Source organism: Aquila chrysaetos, chromosome 4 (genome assembly GCF_900496995.4).
Source record: "Aquila chrysaetos chrysaetos chromosome 4, bAquChr1.4, whole genome shotgun sequence".
Classification (NCBI taxonomy): domain Eukaryota; kingdom Metazoa; phylum Chordata; class Aves; order Accipitriformes; family Accipitridae; genus Aquila; species Aquila chrysaetos.
Genome location: NC_044007.1, coordinates 4780092 through 4802493, shown reverse-complemented (window position 1 = coordinate 4802493; position 22402 = coordinate 4780092). Strand labels below are relative to the sequence as shown.

General features: G+C 41.8%; 1 protein-coding gene across 4 annotated transcripts in view; it reads right to left on the bottom strand.

Annotated features, from left to right (window-relative positions):
* TRAPPC9 (trafficking protein particle complex subunit 9) overlaps positions 1-18854 on the bottom strand; it is a 519558-nt gene extending 500704 nt beyond the window's left edge. For 2 of the 4 annotated variants that reach the window (XM_030011866.2, XM_030011869.2), the window contains exons 1-4: positions 18748-18854; positions 16688-17288; positions 4784-4929; positions 2076-2204 (exon numbers count right to left, since the gene is read on the bottom strand). In XM_030011866.2, the coding sequence (XP_029867726.1) occupies positions 2076-2204; positions 4784-4929; positions 16688-17271 (859 nt within the window). In that variant the 5' untranslated portion in view covers positions 17272-17288; positions 18748-18854. The other 2 variants (XM_030011867.2, XM_030011868.2) reach the window with 2 other exon arrangements.
* Positions 18855-22402: the final 3548 nt, after the last annotated feature.

The window sequence follows — 22402 nt, the reverse complement described above, 5'->3', positions numbered from 1 at the left end:
GTATTCTCTCCTGAAATAAGGTAATTTTACTATCATAATTATCTGGTGTCAACATACACGGTTTGTTATAAAGATAATACAAAGCAAGTGTTTACTAGATTGTGACTTATAGATGAATAAAGATGGGTGGTTGGACTTTTTAGATGAAGGAATTCATTTTGATCACATTGCACACAAGAGCACTTAACACCACCACTTAAACCCAGCTTCTGTTTGTTTCAGTTCTGCATAAGAACCTGTGTATATACATAGAAACAGCTGTGCTAGGTTAGACGAAAGGCCCATCTAGCTTGTAATAACCAACACATTTTTCTTTCACCACCCTAGCCAGCCTCTCCTGCAAGCCATAGAAACTTTTAGGAGCCTTAACATTGTGTGGCAAGTATTACGTTATGCGATTAAAGGCTCATCTCCACAAACACAAAGGAGCACAGAGGAACAGTAACAATCAGCTGAAGCCCAATAACCTAATCAGAGCCAACAGAGCTGTCCAGGGGTGAAACCCATCAAGATCAGTTAAGATGAGCAGCTCTCTGGATCACCTTACAGACTGTGGGGTTACCGCTTACAGGGATATGTGGCTTATTATAGGATACAGGAAAAGAACATCTTGGGATTGCACAAGATTTCTCATGGGATGTGTAGGGGACAAACCAAAGACAAGGAAAATGAAGGATCAAGGCAGTTAAGGAACAAGCATGAAAAAACAGAGGGATAAGGGGAGTGCATGTGTGTGTGTGTAGGTCTAAGTACCAACAACTGGAATGGGGCTCTGGGTCTCGGAGGCTTCCAGGTCCAGGTGCCAGTAACTGGTGCAATCCAATGGCCAGCTACTGGATGGATCCATACTACTAACAGGCTTTCATCCTGATCAGCCAGAGAGGGGAGTGGGATCAGGCTGCTAGTGCTGTCTGCGTTTATACGAGTGCTGTGTTTTCTGTCTGTGTTGGTCTGTGTGGCTGTGTGTACACTCAGTGTGTGTGTGCGTGCTTCTACATCTATTGGAAATGCACACTCAGCCTCATGGCTGGCTGGGCCTGGGGGCATGGAGTTGCAGCAGCCTTGCCTCTATCACACTACCAGATCTGGTAACTACTAATGACAAGGAGTTCCAGGCCACACCTATACATTGGATAAAGAATAATTCCTTTAATTTGCTTTTCCATCTGCTAGCTCTATTTGATATCTTCCAGTTCTTCTATCAGAAGAAACAGTGAACCTCTGATCCCTATCCATCCTCTTCCACAACATCCACCATATTAGAGCGCTCTCTCATATTCCTCCTCAGCCATCTCTTTTGCAAAACTGCTGAGTCCTAGGCTATTCAGTTATTCTTTGTAAAGAGACCATACCAAGGTCATCTTTGTTGCCAATCTGCAACCTCCTTCCAGTGGAAAAATGGGACATAAGGAACATGAACACCCTTTTGAGAGGGAAAACTGAAATGTCATACAATATTCCAGATGCAGGTGAACTGCAGACTTAATGATATTTTCTATTTTTTTTCTCTCTGTTACTCTCCTAATAGTTTCTAAAATATTTTAAGCAGACCATTTGTCAAAGAATGTTTATCATATCAATGTTAATACAATCCTTATATTAGTTACACAATCTAAGAGTTCAGAAGAAGTATCCTAAATCTTAAAAATTATGTTGGTTTATTGGTATTTAGTTAACCAAATTTACTTATTATATGTTGACTTTTAATAGCAAAACACCTCTGAATAAAAGTACCTAGCTTATTCTTAATATGTGCACCTCTGCCACATCATATGTACTTCATGAGATACGTCTGTATCTCCTCCAGCAAAATTCAAAGTAACACAGACACTATTAACAATCAGATGAAGAGACCAAAAGCTTTGCAACTCTATGCAAAGCAGGCACGTTGACATTAACACCAAAACAGTAGAAGAGTTATTAACGTAAAAATCTTAAAAAGAAACACAGGTGTCCCCTCCCACCCCCTCCTCCAGTTTATCCTCTCATCGGTGTAACTTTACACAGGAAGTAGGGAGGAAATTTTCAGATGTTCAGTGGTGGCAAACAGAGTAAAAATGAAATTGCATCCTTACCTGGTCTGTGCCTGTTGCCTGCCTCAGCAGAAAGAGAACCTCCTTGTGCCCTGCGAGATCCAACTTTACCTCCAGTACCACCTGGATAATGATAGATGACTGATGCTGAGCATAACCCCTCAAGAGCAGCTGTAAAGAAAAAAGCCAACAAATTAGTAGAGATACTTGCCAGAAATGAAGTATCACGGAGTAAAGTGTATTTAAACAACATTAAGTGTGCCTCAGATTGGAGACCTAGTGACAAAGGTCATGGAAAAGCCTGAGATACTCAATGTCCTTTGTATCTCTGTTTTCACTGGTAAGGTTTACCCTCAGACCTCCCAGGTCCCCAAGCCTACTAGCAGTCTGTAGGAGCACACAGTACCCACAGTAGAGAAAGACAGACGTACAAAGCACTTAATCCAATTGGATGCAAATCCACAAAACCAGATAAGATGCAACCATGGATGCCAAGATAGCTGGCCAATGTGAAGCCACTCTCTTACCACCTCCAATGGGTCACGTCCGTTGGGGGAGGTTTCTAATGTCTGGACAAAGCAAAACATCACAAGAAGGAAGTACCAGGGGTCTACAGGCAGATCAACCTCAACTCCCTGGCAAGGCTATAAAGAAATCCTTCTGGAAGCCATTTCTAAGCACATGAAGGACAAGAAGGTGACTGGGAACAGCAAATATTGATCTACTGGGGATAAATCAGTCCTTGGCAACCTCAGTGCCTCCTAGGATGAGATGATTAGCTCAGTGGACAACGGAACAGCAGTGGATATTGGATATTTTGACTTTCACACAACCTTTGGACATGGTCTCCCATATCATGCTTATAGCCAAATTGATAAGATTTGGACAGCTGGCCTATAAAGTAGGTGGAAAATGGGCTGGATGGCCAGGCTCAAAGGATTATGATCGGCAGTATGAAGTCCAAATGGTTGCCAGTTACTAGTGGTGTCCCTGAGGGATGAATACTGGGAACAATACTCTAATGTCTTCATTAACAGCCTGGATGATTGCACAGAGCACTCCCAGAAAATTCCTGGGTGATACCAAATTAGGGGGAACAGTAGGGCAGGCCTTCAGTGCAGAGAGAACTTGACAGGCTGGAGGTATGGGCCAACAGGAGAGTTCAAGAAAGGCTCATGTATCTCAGATGGGATTAGCCCATGCAGCAGTGCAGCCTGAGAGCTGACCAGCTGGGAAGCAGCTTTGCAGAAGAGGACCAGACGGTTGTAGTGGACAACAAGTTAACAGCAGTCGGTAGTAGGCCCTTGCAACAATGGTGGCCAACTGCATACTGGGCTGTAACAGCCACAGTGTAGCCAGCAAGCCAAGGGAAGCAATTACTCCCCTCTATTCTGCATCTGAGAGACCACGACTGGAGCACTGTGTCCAGCTTTGGGCTCCCCAGTACTAGAAAGACATTGACATCCTGAAGTGAGTCCAGTGGACGGCCATCAAAATGGTCAGGGGGCTGGAGGCCATGACATGTCAGGAGCAGAGAGAACTGCGTTTGTTAAGCCTTAAGAACAAGAAGCTAAGAGATCTTATTGCTGTCTGTAAACACCCAGTGGGGAGACACAGAAGAGATGGAGTCGGATGCTTCTCAGAGGTGCAGTGATTGGATGAGGGTCAACGCAAGTTGACACAGGAAATTCTGCTGTAATGTAGGAACAATTTATGTTTTGTTGTTGGTTTTTTTTTTTTTTTTTTCAAACTACAGGCAGCAAAACATTAGAACAGATTGCTCAGAGTTTGTAGAACTTCCGTCCTTAAATATACCTAAAACTCAACTGGACAGGTCCCTGAGAAACCTGATTTAACTGGATGTGGTATGAGCAGGAGATCAGATGTGGGGACCTCCAGAGGTCACTTCCAATCCAAATCATTCTGAGTCTAGACATATAATTTGGTAGTCCAACAGATAGGCCTTAAATTATTTACATGCCCTGCAGAAGTAGAAAAGTTCTCCTTTCCAGCTTGAAGAATCCTGAGCCATTTAACCTTCTGAAAGAGTAGAAGGAAAGAAGTAGAAAGTCAGAAAGTATTATGGTTTTCATAATATGTAACGTACAGAGCTATTAGGAAGCTAAATGGATTTCCAAGTAGAATGAGAAAGCTAAAAGCTAAGAACTGGAGACAGCAATTTTCCTAAAAGGGTATGAAACTGAGAAGCAGAAATTGTGCTCAAAGATGACTTGTATGTCCAGTAAATAGAAAAAAGCAGAATGGCAAAAAAGAAAAGGAAAGGAGGAAGGAAAAGTCAGGGAAAAAGTGAAGCCTAGGAACTAACATGAAAGGAAGTAAGTTATGCTCATGGAACTTAAACACTTGTGGCTTTGGCAGATGTAAAGACAAAAACCTTCTGCTAACAGTCCATAGTAGATATCTGCAAGCAAGATTTTTTAAAGCAGCCGTACAATCCACTGAAAAAATAAACATCTTCCAGAGAAGTATTAAAAAGCCACACACAGGTTTTTTTTCTAAGTACATGCTTTACTACAATAATACATTTTATGTTGCAGGTTTTCTTAAACACATTTCTTTCTCATGTCTTATTAACTAATTTTTATTTTGACTTAGTTTTTAGTCACACCTGATATTCAGATTTTGGTCACCAAAATCATTTTCATAATACAGAAGAGTTATTGAAGATAGTTTGATTTACTTGGGTTTAGCAACTATTTATTTGATTCACTATCATCAATTAATCCTACCTCCAAGCCACAGAAAGTCATTCACAGACCGCAGAAGTTCCACCGCCATGTGATAATGCACCAAGGAATCTTGTAACATCCCAGCTTGTAAACACAGGTCACCAACATGTTTCCGCATCCGGCCTTGACAACGCTTCTTATAGTGTCTGCAAAATAAAAGGTAAAATTTACAGTTATTTCCAGGAAACACTTACTTGAGGTAATAAACACCTAAAGTCAATTTTCTTTTCTCCTTAATAGGAGATCAACGTTAATTTACTCTGTTTCTCTGAGCAAACATCCAGTATGAATTCTAACCACCATAATATGCAAAAGAACCAACATTTTGAGGAGATACTGAAAAAAACCCCAATGCATCACATATGTTGGCTACACAGCATTTATGCAGATAGAGTTACAAAGTTAAAAGACTGCACTTCAGAGCACTTCAATAGCCTTGTCACAAATGAAATAAAACAGAATCATAGAATCAGACAGGTTGGAAGGGACCTTGAAAGATCATCCGGTCCAACCTTTCATAGGAAAGGGAGCCTAGATGAGATTATCTAGCAGCCTGTCCAGTCACATTTTGGAAACCTCCAAAGCAAGGTTCTTGTAATCCTCAGTGCGTATCTGGTTGCCTTTCCATAGCTGGTATGCTTCTTTTTTGCTTTTAAGTACACCCAAAAGCTCATTGTTAAGCTAGGATGGTCTCTTGTTCTGCCTTATTCCTTTCCCTTGGTAGGGAATGGACTGTTCTTGTGCTTCCAGGAGGCTCTTCTTGAATAACTCCCAGCACTCACAAGCTCCTTTGCTGTCCATGGATACTTCCCATCGAATCCCTCCCATCTGGGCTCTAAGCATCTTGAAGTTGGCTCTTCTAAAATCCCGGGTCTTTGTCCTGCTACTAGTCTTCAGTGTGCTCACCAGGATCTTAAACTCCCCAATGTTGTTGTCGCTGTATCCAAGGCTACCATTGGTAGTTACGTTGTCAAACAAGTCTTCTCGGTTTGTGAGCAGTAAATCTAGCACTGCACCATTCCTAGTCGCAGGTCCAGCATCTATAGCAGGAAGCAGTCCTCAGTGCATTCCAGGAAACTGACAGAGAACTTGTGCACCACTGTGTTGCTTTCCCAACAAATGTCCATGTAATTGAAGTCACCCATGAGGAGCAGGTTCTGTTGGCCCAAGACCTCCTTAAGCAGCTGAAGTAAGGTTTCATCAGCCTTATCATCCTGATTGGGAGGCTAGTAACAGATATCTGCCATAAGATGTCCCCTGGTCATGATCCCTCTAATCTTGATCCAAAGACATTCAACAGAACTTTCATGGTCTCCATAGCTCAGCTCCATACATTCAAATTTCTCTTTCACATGAAGTGCAACTCTATGACCTCTTCTTCCCTTCCTATCTTTCTGAAAGAGCTTGTAGCCATCCACTGTCATCTTCCAGTTTATGTGAGTATTCCCACCATATTTCTGTGTTTCCTATGACATCATAATTCTCAGAATTATGGAGCTCCATTTCCTCCTTTTTGTTGCTCAGACTACTTGCATTGCTAGACATGCACTTGAGGTGGCTGAACTTAGGATTCTTGCCTTTGGAGAGGGTTGGGGAGCATTCCTTACTACTCTTGTAGGTGCACATACCTACCCTGTTGCCTATGAACATGCAGGTGTCACAGCTTTGGACACTAACACCCCAAGTTTGTTAGTTTAAAGCACGATTCGTGAAGTCAGCCAATCTGCTAGCCTAGTCCTGCCTCTTCTAGGTAGGTGGATCCTATCTCTCCCCAACAGGCTGTATTCATTGAAGGACTGCCCATGATCACAGAAACCAAAGCCCTAGTGACACCACCAGCCAGGAAGCCATGTATTGATCTGCATGATGCATCGACTTCTGCCTGTACCCCCACCTCTGACTGGCAAGACGGGGAAGAAAATCACTTGGGCAACTGTCCCTTTACTTGCACCCCCAAGGCTCTGAAGTCCTGCTTGACCTTGCCCAGGTTCTGCTTTACCATCTCATCCGTGTCCACGTGGAAAAGAAGCAGGGACAGTACTCTGTGCTTTTAACCAGCTGGGGCAGTCATCTCCCTCTGACATCCCAGATCTTGGCTCCTGGCAAGCAGCAAACCTCCCTTGACTGTATACCGTGCTGGCAGACAGGTGCCTCAGTGCCTCTCAACGGTTGCACACTACTAGCACTTGCTGTGTCCTTTTGCAGCTTTTACTGTGTGCTGCTGGTGCGGCTTCTCCCTGTGAATTTTGCTCATGGGTTTTTGTCCTCTGCCAAGGCTTCGTATCTGTTGCTGGCTGGTACTTAAAAGGAAGGAGACTGAAGTGATGTCCTGTTCCGATGGGTCATAAGAGACCATGGCGCCTCCGGCTCCAAGGTGCCGTCAGTTTGCTGGTGAAGCTCTTTGCCCAGTGGTCCCTGGAGGTCAGTGCCATGGGGCCCCAGCATTTCTTCTTGCAAAGCCTCAAGTAATACTCTTGTTTAGCCCAGCTGCTCCTTCCTCCTGCAGCTCCTGCACCCGCTGCCTGAGTGAGCCCACCAGAGCACACCTCGCACAGGTGGAGCTTCCACCCCCTGCACCCAGGAGGCAGGGACGCAGTCTTTGCAGCCCTCCACCTGGGCAGCAGCTGCCCTCACAGCAAGCTCTGCCTGGGTGGCTGCCTCCGCTGGCGTGGCGGCCCGTTCCTGTCTGCTGCAGAGCACGGCCCTTGCCTGGTTTCTACCACCATGCTGCCGACAACCTCAAAGCACTGCCTGATCAGCCCTTCTGCTTCCCCGGAGACCTCCAGCCGCCGGGTAGGCTTGCACAGCCACCAGCTAGCTGGGGTGACATGTCGGGGCAGCAGCCCAAGCCTGAGGATAAGCAGAGCAAGCGGCAGCCCGATCACTAGCAGAGTCCGGAGCCCTCCCCGCGCAAACGGCTGGTACCGCCCCCGGAGGACCGGCGATCCGCGGCTTCCCGCGCTTTCTCCTGGCCGCGCGGACCGCCGGCAGCGCCCAGCTGTGGCCCGCCGCTCTCCTCCGGGGAGACCCGTCGCTTGATCCCTCCCCGCACACAGCCGAGAGGTGTCGGCGGCCCAGAAATCCCCTCAGACACCCGGCGGGGGCCTCGCAAGCCTCGCAGTCCTCTCGGCACGCAGCGACCGCTGCTCCTGCCAGCGTTGGCTCCTCGTAGTTTGTGAAGAGTTGCTTATGTTTGTGAAGAAATACTGTCTTCTTAGAAATGTCATGGTCCTGAAACAGGTACGTTTTTCTTTTAAAGGGATGATCAGTGAAAGACCACTACCACTTCAGGCAAGAACTGACGGGGTTTCTCTCGCTACTCCTTTCTTTACATACTAAAATAAACGGTGAAGTTCTTTCCTTTTCCAAACAAAATTAATAGCCAAGGCCAATGCAGTCCTCCTGAAAATACTAAACAGACACTTTGGTACAACTGAAAAGGCAACTGGGGCACAAATCCACGCGATAGAGACACTAACGTTACTATTTAGCTTTTTAGTAAGTTGCAGCTAAAGAAATGTAACAGATGTAAACTAAGACACCTAGACTTTCAAAGCACCTCATGATTTAAGACACAGTTCAGAACAATGCTGCTCTCCTGAGTCCATCAGCAGTCCTCCTGTTCTCTGTCCTGCAAAAGCATTCCCTAGCAAGAATGCCCTTGCCCTACCTTATAAAATTGTTTTCTTAGAGAAAAATTAAACATCAACTTAGATATTTTATTCATTTATCTACATTAGTCCAACAGTATATCCTTTTGTTCTAACAATGTCTTTTAAGTACATAAATATACAGAGAGGCATACAATTTCATTGTCCTAACTTCACACCAAGGAAGAAAAAAATCTTTTTTCTTTGGATGGTTTAAACTAAAAGTTATCTGTCATTCTTTATTGTACACATGATTTATCTCCAAAGAAACTGGTTAAGACAGGTTTCCAAAAATACAAAGAACCATCTCAGATTGACTGTCATAGTTCTACATTTTTAGCTTTTAGAAGCTGTAGTGATACTTTTGCAATTAAACTAAGACCAACAGAATATCTTTTAAAAAATTACCTAGTATATTTGAACCTAACAACATAAAAAAAAAAAAAAACAAAAAAAAAAAACCAACCAAACACCACCAGGGTAACATCCATTCTCCAGATGCTGAACTCTTATACTCTAGAGAAAGATTTGAATACAAGAGGAAATGCCACAATTATGCAAAGAAATAGGGTTTGAGGTAGTGGGGGGGTTTCCAGCAAAGAACTTCCCAGAGGACGCTAGAGATGAATTAAAGTATGACTGAAATGATCTCTCATAACACATCTAAACAGACTGTCTTCATGAAGTCTGTAATGTGGAAAAAAAAAAGTAAAAGGGGAACAGAACATACGAAGTATAAGAGTAGGAATAAGCATATTAATTTATTTCCTTTAGATTTTAAAGCAGAAATGCTAGGAGAAATTATAATAATGAAAACAATTACATGTTACTGGTTTGTTTGCTTTTGAGGTTCTTGGGTTGGGTTGGGTTTTTTACACCAAAGAGAAGCATCAAGTTCAAAAGATAACCACTGCGTTCAGCCACCAAATAACGAAATAATGTCTTATTCCTTGTAGTTGGTTCGAAAAAAAGAATAGTTCATCAAGAAGATGAAGAAAAAGTAACTGATTTATATGGATGGAGGAGAGAAATTTAAAAAGGTTAAGATACATGGAAGCACATACAATGTCCTTATAAAAATTAAATAGAAAAGCAATCAGAACCAGTGTCATTGTTTGCAAGAAAAACTGGAAATTATAGAAGGAGACAAGAAACATGTCTCCTATTGCTCCTCTCCATCTAAAAAGTTACAAGTAACTCCTATATAAATGCTCCCACTTTTCTGATCTACTTTTCTGGATACATTGTATCCACAATTGATGTGAAGATGATGACATTAAACGAAGCTAAATACAAGACAACTTTTGATCTTTATCTTTCAGATGTATCGCAGTATTTTTTTTCTTTCATTTTTCAACAAGCATGTACTTTACAGATCTTTTTAAGAAAAAAAATGTAAGAAAATTCAAAGTGAAAATTAAAGCTGCTCTGCATGAACTATGGAAGGGCACCAAATCTTACCAAAATTTCAGTCTAAGCTTTGGCTTATAGAGAAATACCTTAATCAAAAAGTTACTTTGTAATTTTGAATCAGTATTGTGTAGGAGAGTATAAATTGTTTACAAGTCAGGTTTTATTAATCTATGCATTCCAGAATGAAATTAAGATTATAAGTGTTATATTGCTTTTAATTTTATTTTTTTAACACAGAATAAATAGTGGAATTGGAGAATCGTTGTTTCCTTACACAGCTATAATTCCTTTCAAAGATGCTAACACTTCAAATTTCCTCTCTCTACTCTTTCAAGTAAACTCTGTTTATGGACAAATTACATTTCTTATTCTCTCAAAACTGTAGTTTTTAAGGGCTTTTCAAGATTTTCCAGATTGCATATGATTAAGTTCATAAATAGTCATATAACAAAAGGAAGAGAGATGGTGCCAGACTCCTCAACCAGAACTTAATACCAGAATCGTTTCAATCGTAGTGCCTCACCAACAGCTCTTCCTAACCAATACCTAATTTTGCTGCCGATTTATGCATATGTCAATATATGCAAAGTTTGAATGCATTTATTCACTTAGACATCAATAAACATTGTTCATACAAAATGCTTCTCTTTTAGAAACTCTGCTTATTTATAAACAAACAGATAATTTATTCCTGGTGGTGAAGAAATTTACTATTAATTATTCAAAGACTGAATTCATTCCACCCACTTTTAGGCTCTTAAATGTGGTGCCAAGACAGGAGCTATCTCCTACAGTCCCTGCAAGCCTTCACCATCCTCCTAGAAGATGTTTTTTCCCTAATTATAGAGTAAGTTTGCACTGTACAAATACATAAACCGTGTCTTAATTTAGTGCTTGCAATTAAGTACAATGAATTGAGGCTTCCCCCCCAATTACTGCAAGTATGTCCGAAAAGATAAAAGGCAAAGATTTCATTGAAATGAAACCCATTCTCCACAGACAGCAAAATTTAATTTACTTCATATTTTGGAAGCATGTTTTGAAAAAAATCTAGTATCTACAATATTAGGTCGATAAAAACATGTCTAAGTGACTGATGGTTTCTTCAGTGCATACTGGGGTGCAAATGTAATGGAAAAAATCATACACGCATATATATATCAGCATAAAATTATGATTATTCATTTTAATATCTAGCTAGTTTTGCTTCATGACAAAGCTGAAAGTGAGAAGCTTATAGATAGCTTCTTTCTAATTTATTTTTTATTAAAACACTGTTTGATTATTTTGGCTCTCTACCGCTTAATCCTATTGATGACACAAAGTCCATGTAAGTTAACTGCTACTTTTTCTACGATAAGATGACAACCTTTTTCTAGGTCAGCTCCTTGTAGTATCCTACTGCTAAAAGCTGTTTCTATTTTTCCTCTAGAAGAGCATTTAAGACATTAAGTTTCAAAGACACACCTAAGTCTCACCCAAAGACATACCACAAACCCCTTCTGGAGTGTGATGCACTCAGAAATATCTTGAAGGAAGGCACTGCCACATAATGAAGGACCACATGTGGAATACTCCATAGCGTCAGTCATCCAAACTCCTCTTCAGAAGGTCCTCTCCTCAACACACGTACACATATAGTTGACTATAAAACTAGTTTAAAATCTTATTCTCTAAAGTTAGTTGTGTTAATTTGGTACCTAACACACTCTTTATATCCTCTTCAGAATAATAACCACAATCATTACCATTAGTGACCACTACTACTACTACTTCAAACTGGAGGACAATAAACCTGTTCCAGGAACCAAAAAGCACTACTAGACCACATTCCCATTTCTACCTCATTTGCTATACGAGATACATGCTTTACCCTTTCATCCCCAACTCTTTTCTAGGATCCCAGGATAATTTTATGGAAAATTCAGAGCAACAATAGTATATTTCAAGACAGAATTTATTTTCACTACAGACCATCCAGCAACAGATTTGAGGGAATTTCTGGATCCTCAAAATTTCAAAGTGGCTAAATTTAAAAACAAGAAACATGCAAAATGAATTTGCAAAAGTGTTCATGCAAAATGCTTCAACAAAAATTTCCACCAAATTCCGCTATTTCCAATTAGCATGCAGAACTATAGATATCACCAATCATAACATTATCCAGACTTAAAAGACACAGCTACGGCATTTGATCGACTGCCAGAACTTTTGAATTTGGAAACCAAAAACAGGCAGCAACAGCTTCATGGCTTTGGAGTTTAAAAAATAAAGCAAATTCCGGAGGCCAGCAGCCGCCTAAGCAAATTATGTGTGTCCTACAAAAAAATTCAGCATTGCTACCAAATATAATTGCCAAATGCGCCAAAAGGGGTCAACCACAGTAGTAAGGCTCCAGGCAGCAATTATTTTTGTGTGTACTGAAAAATAAATATAAAAAGCAACACTAAAATATGCAATGAAGGCGGAGTGGAAAGGCAGTACATGGAAGAAAGCTAACTATTTTTAAATATACGCAATCACAGCCTACCTTTTTAGACCCAACAACAAACTCACAGGGCAGTATGAGAGAAGAAGAAAAAAAAAAAGAAAGGAACAAAAAAAAATTAGAAAGACAGAGAACAGAAAGAAAATTAACAGCCACATACACATACTGAGATACCATAAACTTTGATAAATCAGTGAATAAATCCCATCTACGATACTGTGTAGAGAAAGACACATCTATAAATAGAGCCCTACTTTCTCATCACTCAATAGTATTAAATGGATGCCTTACCAGTATTAAAAAAGAAAGAACCTAAGACACAAACTGATGTGAACAACATTAAAATGAGCTTATCCAAGTAGATTTATAATCATACATGAGTATGTTTATTTTTTTAGCTGAAAACAGAAATAAAATAGAAAAATTAAACAAATGGGATTTCTGGTATTTCTGGCAAGTATGTTTCCTAGTTTCAAGTTTGTAGGACCTTTGTATCATCATGAGAACATGCGTTTCCATTCTTTTCAGTCTCCCTGCCCCTACAAATAACTATCAAGTGCAACTGATTTTAGAAACTTTTTCAATTATCTTCAGCAGCCCTGTGACCACATAAAAATTTTACCTAATTTACAGATGAAGAAACAAAGAAAAATTAACAGATTTGCCAAGATCACCTACTGGCTGAGTGCTCTAAGAATTAAACCAAGGTCAGACTCCCAGTCCGACAACTCCTATTTAACAGGACAGTCTTTCTTCAAAACTTCTTAGGACTTAATCCCACTATTTTTCATACATGAAGTTTTCTACCAGCCAAAAAAAATTCTTCCACAGAAATAACGTAGTGGTTTTGTGTATATTGTCATCTCAGTACGAGTTCTGGGAATGTTCTCTCTTCTGCTCATTATAAAAGCAACTTGCAAAAGACAAAGATCAGCTCCACTTTTTCTGAGGATAATCTTACTTGAAATGCAGCATAATAATCCATCTTCCTAATTTATGAACTCTGCACCTTAAAAGAAGCCACTCATGTTGCAATTATTACGCAACCAAATTAATGCTAGCCTTACCAACTGGGTGAGAGAGATCAGTTCTATATATCTAGTCCTGATCATAACGTAAGTATTAACCTTAATATTTTACAATAAACTGCTTGGAGAAAAGTCTCTTTTAAGATACAACAAAAGTTCAGTAGTTGTAATTAGTCTTCAAATCACGTGACCATAATTACTATGTCCCATGTAACTTCTTAACATATTTTCACTCAATATATCAACCCAGTTCATTAGCTCAAGGTTACAGCTGCACTCTGCATCTAATGAGACCTTTGCTACAGACTGAAATTTAACTTCAATTTTAGAAGTTACAGGAAAAGATATGCTTATTTAGCCTAAGCAGACATCTGCAACTACAGCAGCAAAGACATATACTCTCTGTTATAAGCACAAAGGGTGTGCCTTCTCTTCCATCTATTTAATACAGAATATTCGTGCTTTTTAACCAGTTAGTTGCACACTGACTGGGAGGTCAGGATACATTATAGACAAAAAATTTTAACAAAAGGGATGGAGGGTATATAAAAGACTAGGGAAACATTCTTTGCCTTTAACTCTTTAGAAACTTCCACCTATTCTAGAAAAGGCTGTTTCATTTGCCTCAGTATCTCAATAACATCATTTTTTTTATTTCATTCTTTAAACTCATTATGCTGACAGACTCAAAACCAACAAAGTAGCAATAGTTATGCTACCAGATGTTCTCATATGCACTCCATGCATTCAGACAACCTTTACAACCTCTCCCTGAACAGAAATATACAACATTGCATCTTGCAAAAACAGAAACTGGACTCCATTGAAGAAGGTCCTTTCTAGCCCTGTATCTCCCCATTACGACTTAATGCAACGCCTTCCCCTTAATTAGGGAATCTGTCACTGCAAAAGAGAACATGCTACAATAAAAACCTTTTATTGCAACCCAAGTAGTAAAATGCAATATACTATCATTTCACATCTAAAGACTTAGGCCCTGAAAGTGTACATTAGTTTAATAAACTGATCTTAGTTCAACCACATTTCATGGTCTTAAATTTCTGCTAAGTAGAGCACAGAAACAGAGATGCATCATGCTGCATGACAGGTGCCTAGAAAGGTCCCTGTGCGGAGAAGCTCAGGTACACTACGCAAATGTATTTCTAACTCAATCAAGGACAACTCCTTTTCTGATGTTTACTTGGGATTACATAAATTTCTCCTTTGTGTTACAAAACTCAAAAATATTAAAAAAAAAAGTCCAGGCATTTAGAGTATTTTCTTATTCATCCACACAAAATACTAAACTGAATATAAAGATCTTTGAATTCAGCTTGCTTATGCTATTCATATATAAATCCTAAGTTTTAAAACAATCAGAAGTATTAACTCCACAGGAAAATAAAGCTGAAACACTTTCTTAATACTGAACTGAAAGAGGAAAGATGAGAATATTTAACACCTTTCCTTTGAGCAGTTAAGTGCAGCAAACATTTAAAGTATATCCATTGACCTAGACTTACTGAAAAACTATTTGGTATTCAAACCACCCAGCAAGGTTGTGTGCATACCTGAACCAGTGATTAACCCTGTATAAACCTGTATGTTTACAGAACCAGGGTCATACACCTTCCATTTTGCAAAGAACTCAAGCATCACACTAAATCCATTTCAACTTTTTAGTGCAACAGCATAAAATACCTTCTTGGATATGTGCGGACAAACATACTGCCTGTTATTTAAGCTCCCCACCACTTCAGAACTTCACCAGAAATACTTAGCCACTAGCTACAACACAGCCACTGCTCATAAAGAAGTAATTTATGCAAGGAACTGACTTCCAAAGTACAGTCTGGAAGCATGCTATTTAGAAGACACAATTGAACAGCATAATTAATTCTGATTTTGAGGTTCTTGGTCAAAACTCATAGTTTTCTTAGCTAATTGGAACAGGAAATCTCAGCCATCACGTTCAACCAAAATTCATCCAAACTGAGTAATTAAAGCCAAGATTCTAAAAGGGCTCGTTTAGTCTACAAAACTTTACCGCCCATGCAGAGTACAAAAAAAAGTAACAAAATTATACCACTAATGAAAATTGAATAGTGCAGGGACTAACCAGAACACTGAAAGAGTAGCTCGAGTAGGGAACAACATTAGGTAAGCAAGTCAGAACAAGTTCAACTGGTCACCAGCAAAGAGGACGAGGAGCAGTGGAGAAAGGTACTGTTGGTCCTCCAGGCAACCAGAGATAATTTAATGGAGGGCTTCAAACTAATTAGGAACTTAGAATACTTACTTCCAGTACATCACATTCTTATATAGAGATTCTAAGGCTAAGATTAATTATGCAGGCAGAGCTGATTAACATGATCGGAAGGCTTCGCAAACCTGCCTGGACAGCTCTGGACAACCCTGCCTGGATACCTCTGAGCTTTTACACACAATAACCATGGCTGGCATCCCTAGTAGAACAAGACCGACATGAAAGATACTATTCCTATGCATACTATGTATTTTGATGGGGCTTCCACACCTCTGTTTTTTCCAAGAGAAAAAAGTAAGATGGTTGCTTCCATCCTTTGGATTTGACTGCAAACAGCAGAATCAAACAGATTTTGCACCTGCCTGTAGCTAGCAAGCCAGAATTACTAATCCCTAATACAAGAACTATGTAACACTCAAATCTGAAAGCTGAGCATGCAAATGATTACGAAGGAAAGATGGGGGGGGGGGGTGGGGAATCAAAACCTATAACATACACAGAACCAAAGAGAACAGTTGTGAGAAGAATGGTAGCAAAACAAGATGGGTCAAAAATATCAAATAATTAAATAAAAACAAAAGACAGAGAAAGATGCTGGACATAGTCACCAAAATAAATGGTCACTGTTTCACAGGATGAAAAAGTAGACAAAGGCTTAGGGAAAAAAACCACAGTAAATAGGATTAGTCAAATACTGCTCAACATACCATAAAATTATTTTCATTAATATTAATTGAATTTCTTTATCAATACTATATATCTATAAAACATTTGAAGCTTTCCAGCATAAAGTCTCTTTATAGCAGAATCTGTCAAACCTTTCCTGTGGCTTCTTCCTACTATTTGATTAGCCTTATAAATTAAATAAACTCAAAACATCAAATATAGTCAGACTGCAAATTAAATTCTCTTAAATTACAGCAGACATACACAATAAGATAGGGGCACGACCTTTGTGTAACAAAGTACACTTTGTCCTTTCTAATAGGCTTATTCTAAAGGCTAGCAATTGCCACATGTTTTTTCAAGACCTGCAAGCTGACAAAAATAGCTGCTTACCTACTATCGGTGTCCAGACCTACAAAATCCTTCTTCTCAAAAGGAACACAGAGGAGCGGGATCTTGTCTCCAGACTTATCAGTGGCTCTGTCAAGCCGCTTAGACTCCAACACTATGAAAAGGGATTCGATAAAATCTTCTATTCTCTTCTCCACAGTTTCACATTCATCATAACTGGGATAAAACGCCACATCTGTGCGGGGCTGCTCTGCAATCTCTCCTTGAAGCCCAAAGACAAACAACCGGGAATCATAGAGAGTAGAACCATACATTTCTTTTTGAAGATGGAATTTTTCAAAAGTCTGAGGCCAGTCCTTTGCAGAAGAACAGTCTGTAATAGTTATCAGCCCCACAACTTTCCGGTGTGTCTGAAAATCCCCCCATTCATTGTTCTCTGGGGGATAATGGTGCCTGTAACGGATATACAACACACGCTGAGAGTCACGCACATTAACTTGACTCACTGCTGAAATTCGCTTGTAGATCCTGAAAAAGCTCTCTTCGGGTACAATGCCAATCGGCTGAACCACAACCAGGAGAGTCTGATGGTCCTCAGCACACTGCATGTAGTCAGGAACACTCATTTTGCATCAACTGCAGGCTAGCAAAAGAAAAACGTACATTATTTTTTAACATTCAGAAGTACATATGGTTGCTGAATCAAACCAGGACTTTGATGCTAAACGCTTCTGCATCCTGTATATACGTGCTACAATACTAATACTTTCTTTCATCATTTTACTAAATCTTCAGTCATGCAGCCTACTGACAAAGTTACACTGTGCACAAGGAGTGTTCTTAGTCACGTATCAGTACGGCCACCAACAAAGATCTATAAATTAGGTTTTTCCAAGCGAATCAGTTTCCCATTCACTGTGCAGCTACACAAGCCAACCTAACACGTGGGGCAGCAGAGAGTCTCTCTCTACCACAGCCACAAAGTAAACGCTTGCCGAAGCACCACCTCAGAAGAGACGTCCTTTGAGGCTCTGGGTCTCCACTCTGCCTCCACAACACGCCTTGGGGAAATACGGAAAATTGTGTGAGGTGGGATGTCAACCGACACCAGATCGGAATGACCAAACTTTACACAGCTATCAGTGCTCACACATGGGCAGGCAGAGGAAAATCGGGTCCAGAACACTTATTTTTGAGAAAAAGTGAAGTCATTATTTCCTGAAAACACATGCAGGTTCATCAGAAGGACCAGGCAATGTTTTCTGCTTTTATATTTAAATAGTTAGAATTGCTTATCCCCTGAGCTGTCTAAAATTGATTACGGCACTGCAGCTGCGCCTTAAATGAAGACACGCATAGCTTAGCGAAACCCTCACATCTCCTCTGAGACCTCCCGGACCACACAGATCCCTTGGCAGATTTCAGCTCCAAAGCACCTTCTGAAACTTACATACAACCAAACCAAACCAAACAAACAAAAAACCCAACCCCCCCCCCCCAAAAAAAGCCCCGCAGCGCAGCTTTAGACTGACACTGTTTACCAAACAGAACGAAGAAAAAGAGTTGTGATCCCGGGAGCACAGGTGGGGGGGGAAAGCGGCTGTTTGAGGAGGAGGGGCTCCTCCTGCCTACTGACAGCGCGAAGACCCGGTAAATTCAATCCCCTCTCCCCCACCCCGCTGCCCGGCCCTCAGCCAGCAGCGCAGGCAGCAGCAGGGCAGCGCTCTGCCCCCGCTGCCCGGTCCCGCCGCTTCCGACTCAGCGGGAGGCCGCGTCCCGCCGCAGCGGGCGGGCACGAAGGGAAGATGGGAGGGCTTCGCCCCGCGCGGCCGCTCCGTTGCCCTCTCCCCGGGCAAATCCCAACGTTGGGCGCGGCGAAGTTTAGGAAGGGGGGGGGGGGGAAGAAATAAACGTTAAAAGAAGAGACGAGCCCGGAGGAGGTACACACCATGCCCTGGCGGGGGACTGAGGGGCAGTGTGAGGAGAAGGGGAGCCGCTGTGGGGAGGAGCGGAGTCTCTGGGGAAGGGCTGGGGAGGGGGCGACCGCCTCAGGGCTGGCGGACGGGTAACGCGGCGGGGAGGGGGTGGTGAGGGGCACTCACAGCCGGGACACGAACCGCCCCCGCCTCCTCCTGCTGCCGGACGCGCGGGGCGGGCAGGGGCGGGGCGCGGCGGAACTGACGGCAACGGGCTTGCTCGCAGCCCCGCCCGGGCCAGGGAGGGCGGCGCATGCGCAAAGGGCCGTGGCGGGCTCGTCGTGTGGGCGAGCGGGGCGGTGGCTCGTCCGCCGCGCTTCTCCCGGCGTTTACCTCAGGGACTGCGCTTGTGCCTGCAAACGTGAGACGTTCCTCGAAGAGGAATTCGTTAAAAGGAACGAGCATCAGCCGGCGGGTGAAATCGGCCTTTGGTGTTTTGTAGCCTAAAGGGCAAAAATCCTGAAGGGGCTGGGAAGTGTAAGCCTTGTGTGAGAGTTAGGGTGGTTTTCTAGTGGAGGATATGGGAACCTCATGAAGTTCAACGAGGCCAAGTGCAAGGTCCTGCATATGGGTCAGGACAACCCCAAGCACAGATACAGGCTGGGCAGTGAGTGGATTGAGAGCAGCCCTGTGGAGAAGGACTGGGGGGTGCTGGCTGATGAGAAGCTCAACGTGAGCTGGCGATGCGTGCCTGCAGATGTGAAAGCCAACTGTATCCTGGGCTGCATCCAAAGAAGCATGGCCAGCACGTTGAGGGAGGTGATTCTCCCCCTCTACTCTCTTCTGGTGAGACCCCACCTGGAATACCGTCTCCAGCTCTGGGGTCCCCAGCATAAGAAACACATGGACCTGTTAGAGCTGGTCCAGAGGAGGGCCATGAAAACAGTAAGAGGGCTGAGAGAGTTGGGGTTATTCAACCTGGAGAAGGTGGCTCTGGGGAGACCTCATTTGCCGCAGCCATATTTAAAGGGGGCTTACAAGAAGAATGGAGAGAGACTTTTTACCAAGGCCTGTAGTGACAGGTGTCCTGGTTTCAGCTGGAATAGAGTTAATTTTCTTTCTAGTAGCTGGTATAGTGGTATGTCTTGGGTTCAGTATGAGAAGAATATTGATAACACACTGATGTTTTCAGTTATTGCTAAGTAATGTTTAGACTAAGTCTAGGATTTTTCAGCTTCTCATGCCCAGCCAGCAAGAAGGCTGGAGGGGCACAAGAATTTGGGAGGGGACACAGCCGGGACAGCTGACCCAACCTGGCCAAAGGGATATTCCATACCATGTGATGCCATGCCTAGTATATAAACTGGGGGGAGTTGGCCTGGGGGAGATCGCTGCTGGGGAACTAACTGCATCAGTTGGCAAGTGGTAATTGCATTGTGCATCGCTTGTTTTGTATTCCAATTCTTTTATTACTATTATTGTCATTTTATTATTGTTATTATCATTATTAGTTTCTTCCTTTCTGTTTTATTAAACTGTTCTTATCTCAACCCACAAGTTTTACATTTTTTTTCCTGATTCTCTCCCCCATCCCACTGGATGGGGGGAGTGAGTGAGCGGCTGCGTGGTGCTTAAGTTACCAGCTGGGGTTAAACCACAACAACAGGACAAGGGGCAATGGTTTTAAACTGAAAGAGGGTAGATTTAGATCAGACATAAGGAAGAAGTGAGGGTGGTGAGACACTGGAACAGGTTACCCAGAGAAGTTGTGGATGCCCCATCCCTGGAAGTTTTCAAGGCCAGGTTGGATGGGGCTTTGAGCAACCTGATCTAGTTGAAGGTGTCCCTGCCCATTGCAGGGGTGTTGGACTACATGACCTTAAACGTCCCTTCCAACCCAAAACATTCTATGATTCTGACATCGTAGTTACAGCAGCAGTTCTCAGTGAGAATGAGATCTCGTATCTCAGTATTTGCCAAATACCTTTGAAATCACTCTTGAAATAAGGCAGTATTTAAATGAAAAATAAACAACATTTTATTCCACTAACTACAAGCTTAGGAAACCGGTTCTTAGTTTTGGTGAAGAAAACAAAGCATTGGCACATCTCATTACAGCAGCTCTCTAAGACAGATTCTCAGAGCATCCTCTCGTTTTCACTTGGGCAAGAGTTGACAGGACGTGGCTGCAACTTGTCGGCTCAGGGCCCCAAATAACATCCTTCCAGCATTGTTTTCCAAACAGCAGTCTCTTGAGTGGTGCCAAGCCTCTCCATATTTGCCTCTCTTCCCATTTAAGATCCTACTACATAGGACTGCACCCTTGGGGATTTTCTGTAATCTAAAAACTTGATCATCAATTGAACTATGATATTAAATTATGAGACTTCTATTCACGAGACAGTCTGATAAAGCATTTGCTGTTGACAGCGGGAAATTCTTCATGCAGGCAGTCCAAAGAACATTGCCATCTCTTTTATCAACAGACAGCTCATGTAAGTGGTGCAAATGTAATCCTTCCCCCAAAAAGTTGGGAAAAAAGAGATCCATTGCCTCCAAGTTTAGAAAGTGTACATCTTTAAATTTTGTAAAACATAAATTTTAGAAGTAGTTATACAAACATTTTTAGGATGTTAAAAAAATACATTTAATTACCAGCTTTAGATAGCAACTGTCATTTACTTACATTATTGGCAATGTGGCTCCCTCAAAGGTCACTATTAGGGAGCCCTTCTTACAAGTGTTTTGCTGGGGAAAGATTACAGAGCATGGGAAGGGCCACTTGGATCAGAAGCCTACTTCCAACACACAAATATTAAATGTAAATGTAGGCAAATGAATGGCCTTAACCCATTTTAGGGGACTAATTATTTAATAACATGGTAAGCAAATATTTCTCAATGACAGGTCAGAAACTTCAGCAAAAAAATGGAGAGACCATTTTAAAGGGAGACACCTGAGAGCTAGGTGTTTCTCTTTAAAATGCACATTTATTAGCTTTACAGATGCATGTGAAAACACAAGAGACACACTGCTAACTTAATTCTTTGCACACTGCTGATCTGCCAGCTATGGGGAGAGTTGGAAATCCATATTCAGCAACCAGACATTTCTTCTGTAACTTTACTTCATTTATATCTATATATACACACAAATATATGCTTTTATATATATATATATATATATTAAAAACCCTGCTTACAAAAAATTAGGAGTAGTTGCCTCTGACAACCTTTTCCTCATTCCCGTAGTTTTTTCATATTCCACAGTAATGCAGGAGAGCAGATATATGGTCCTGGTTGCCACCAACTCTTCTGACATGCTACTATTTCTCCCCATAGAAGAGATCTATGTGCCACCACTCCACTCCCCATGAAGCTGGTTGGCCCAAGTATTTTATACATTTATCAAGGCAGATCATCAATCAAACCATCTTTTTGTTGTCCAAATGTCAAGAGAAAGGAAATTTGTATGATCTGTTCTTGCAAGCCCTCCCCTGCCACCTTTCCTCTTCAGCCAAAGCAAGAGAAATGAAAACTGCTCTCAGCCTCAGTTTGCAAATCCTCTGGCATGGGAGCATTCTCAGCCTCTGTCTCTATTTCTCCAGTACAGACACTTGTTGGAGTAAAAGTGGGCATGTCATGACTTAAAGTCATGGCACTCCAACAAAATAACTTAAAAGAATTCACAGTTTTTGAAGGCTTCGGATGAGCAATTGCATTTAGATAGAATCATAGAATCATTTAGGTTGGAAAAGACCTTTAAGATTGAGTCCCACCATAAACCTAACACTGCCAAGTCCACCACCATGACCCTAAGCATCACATCTACACGTGTTTTA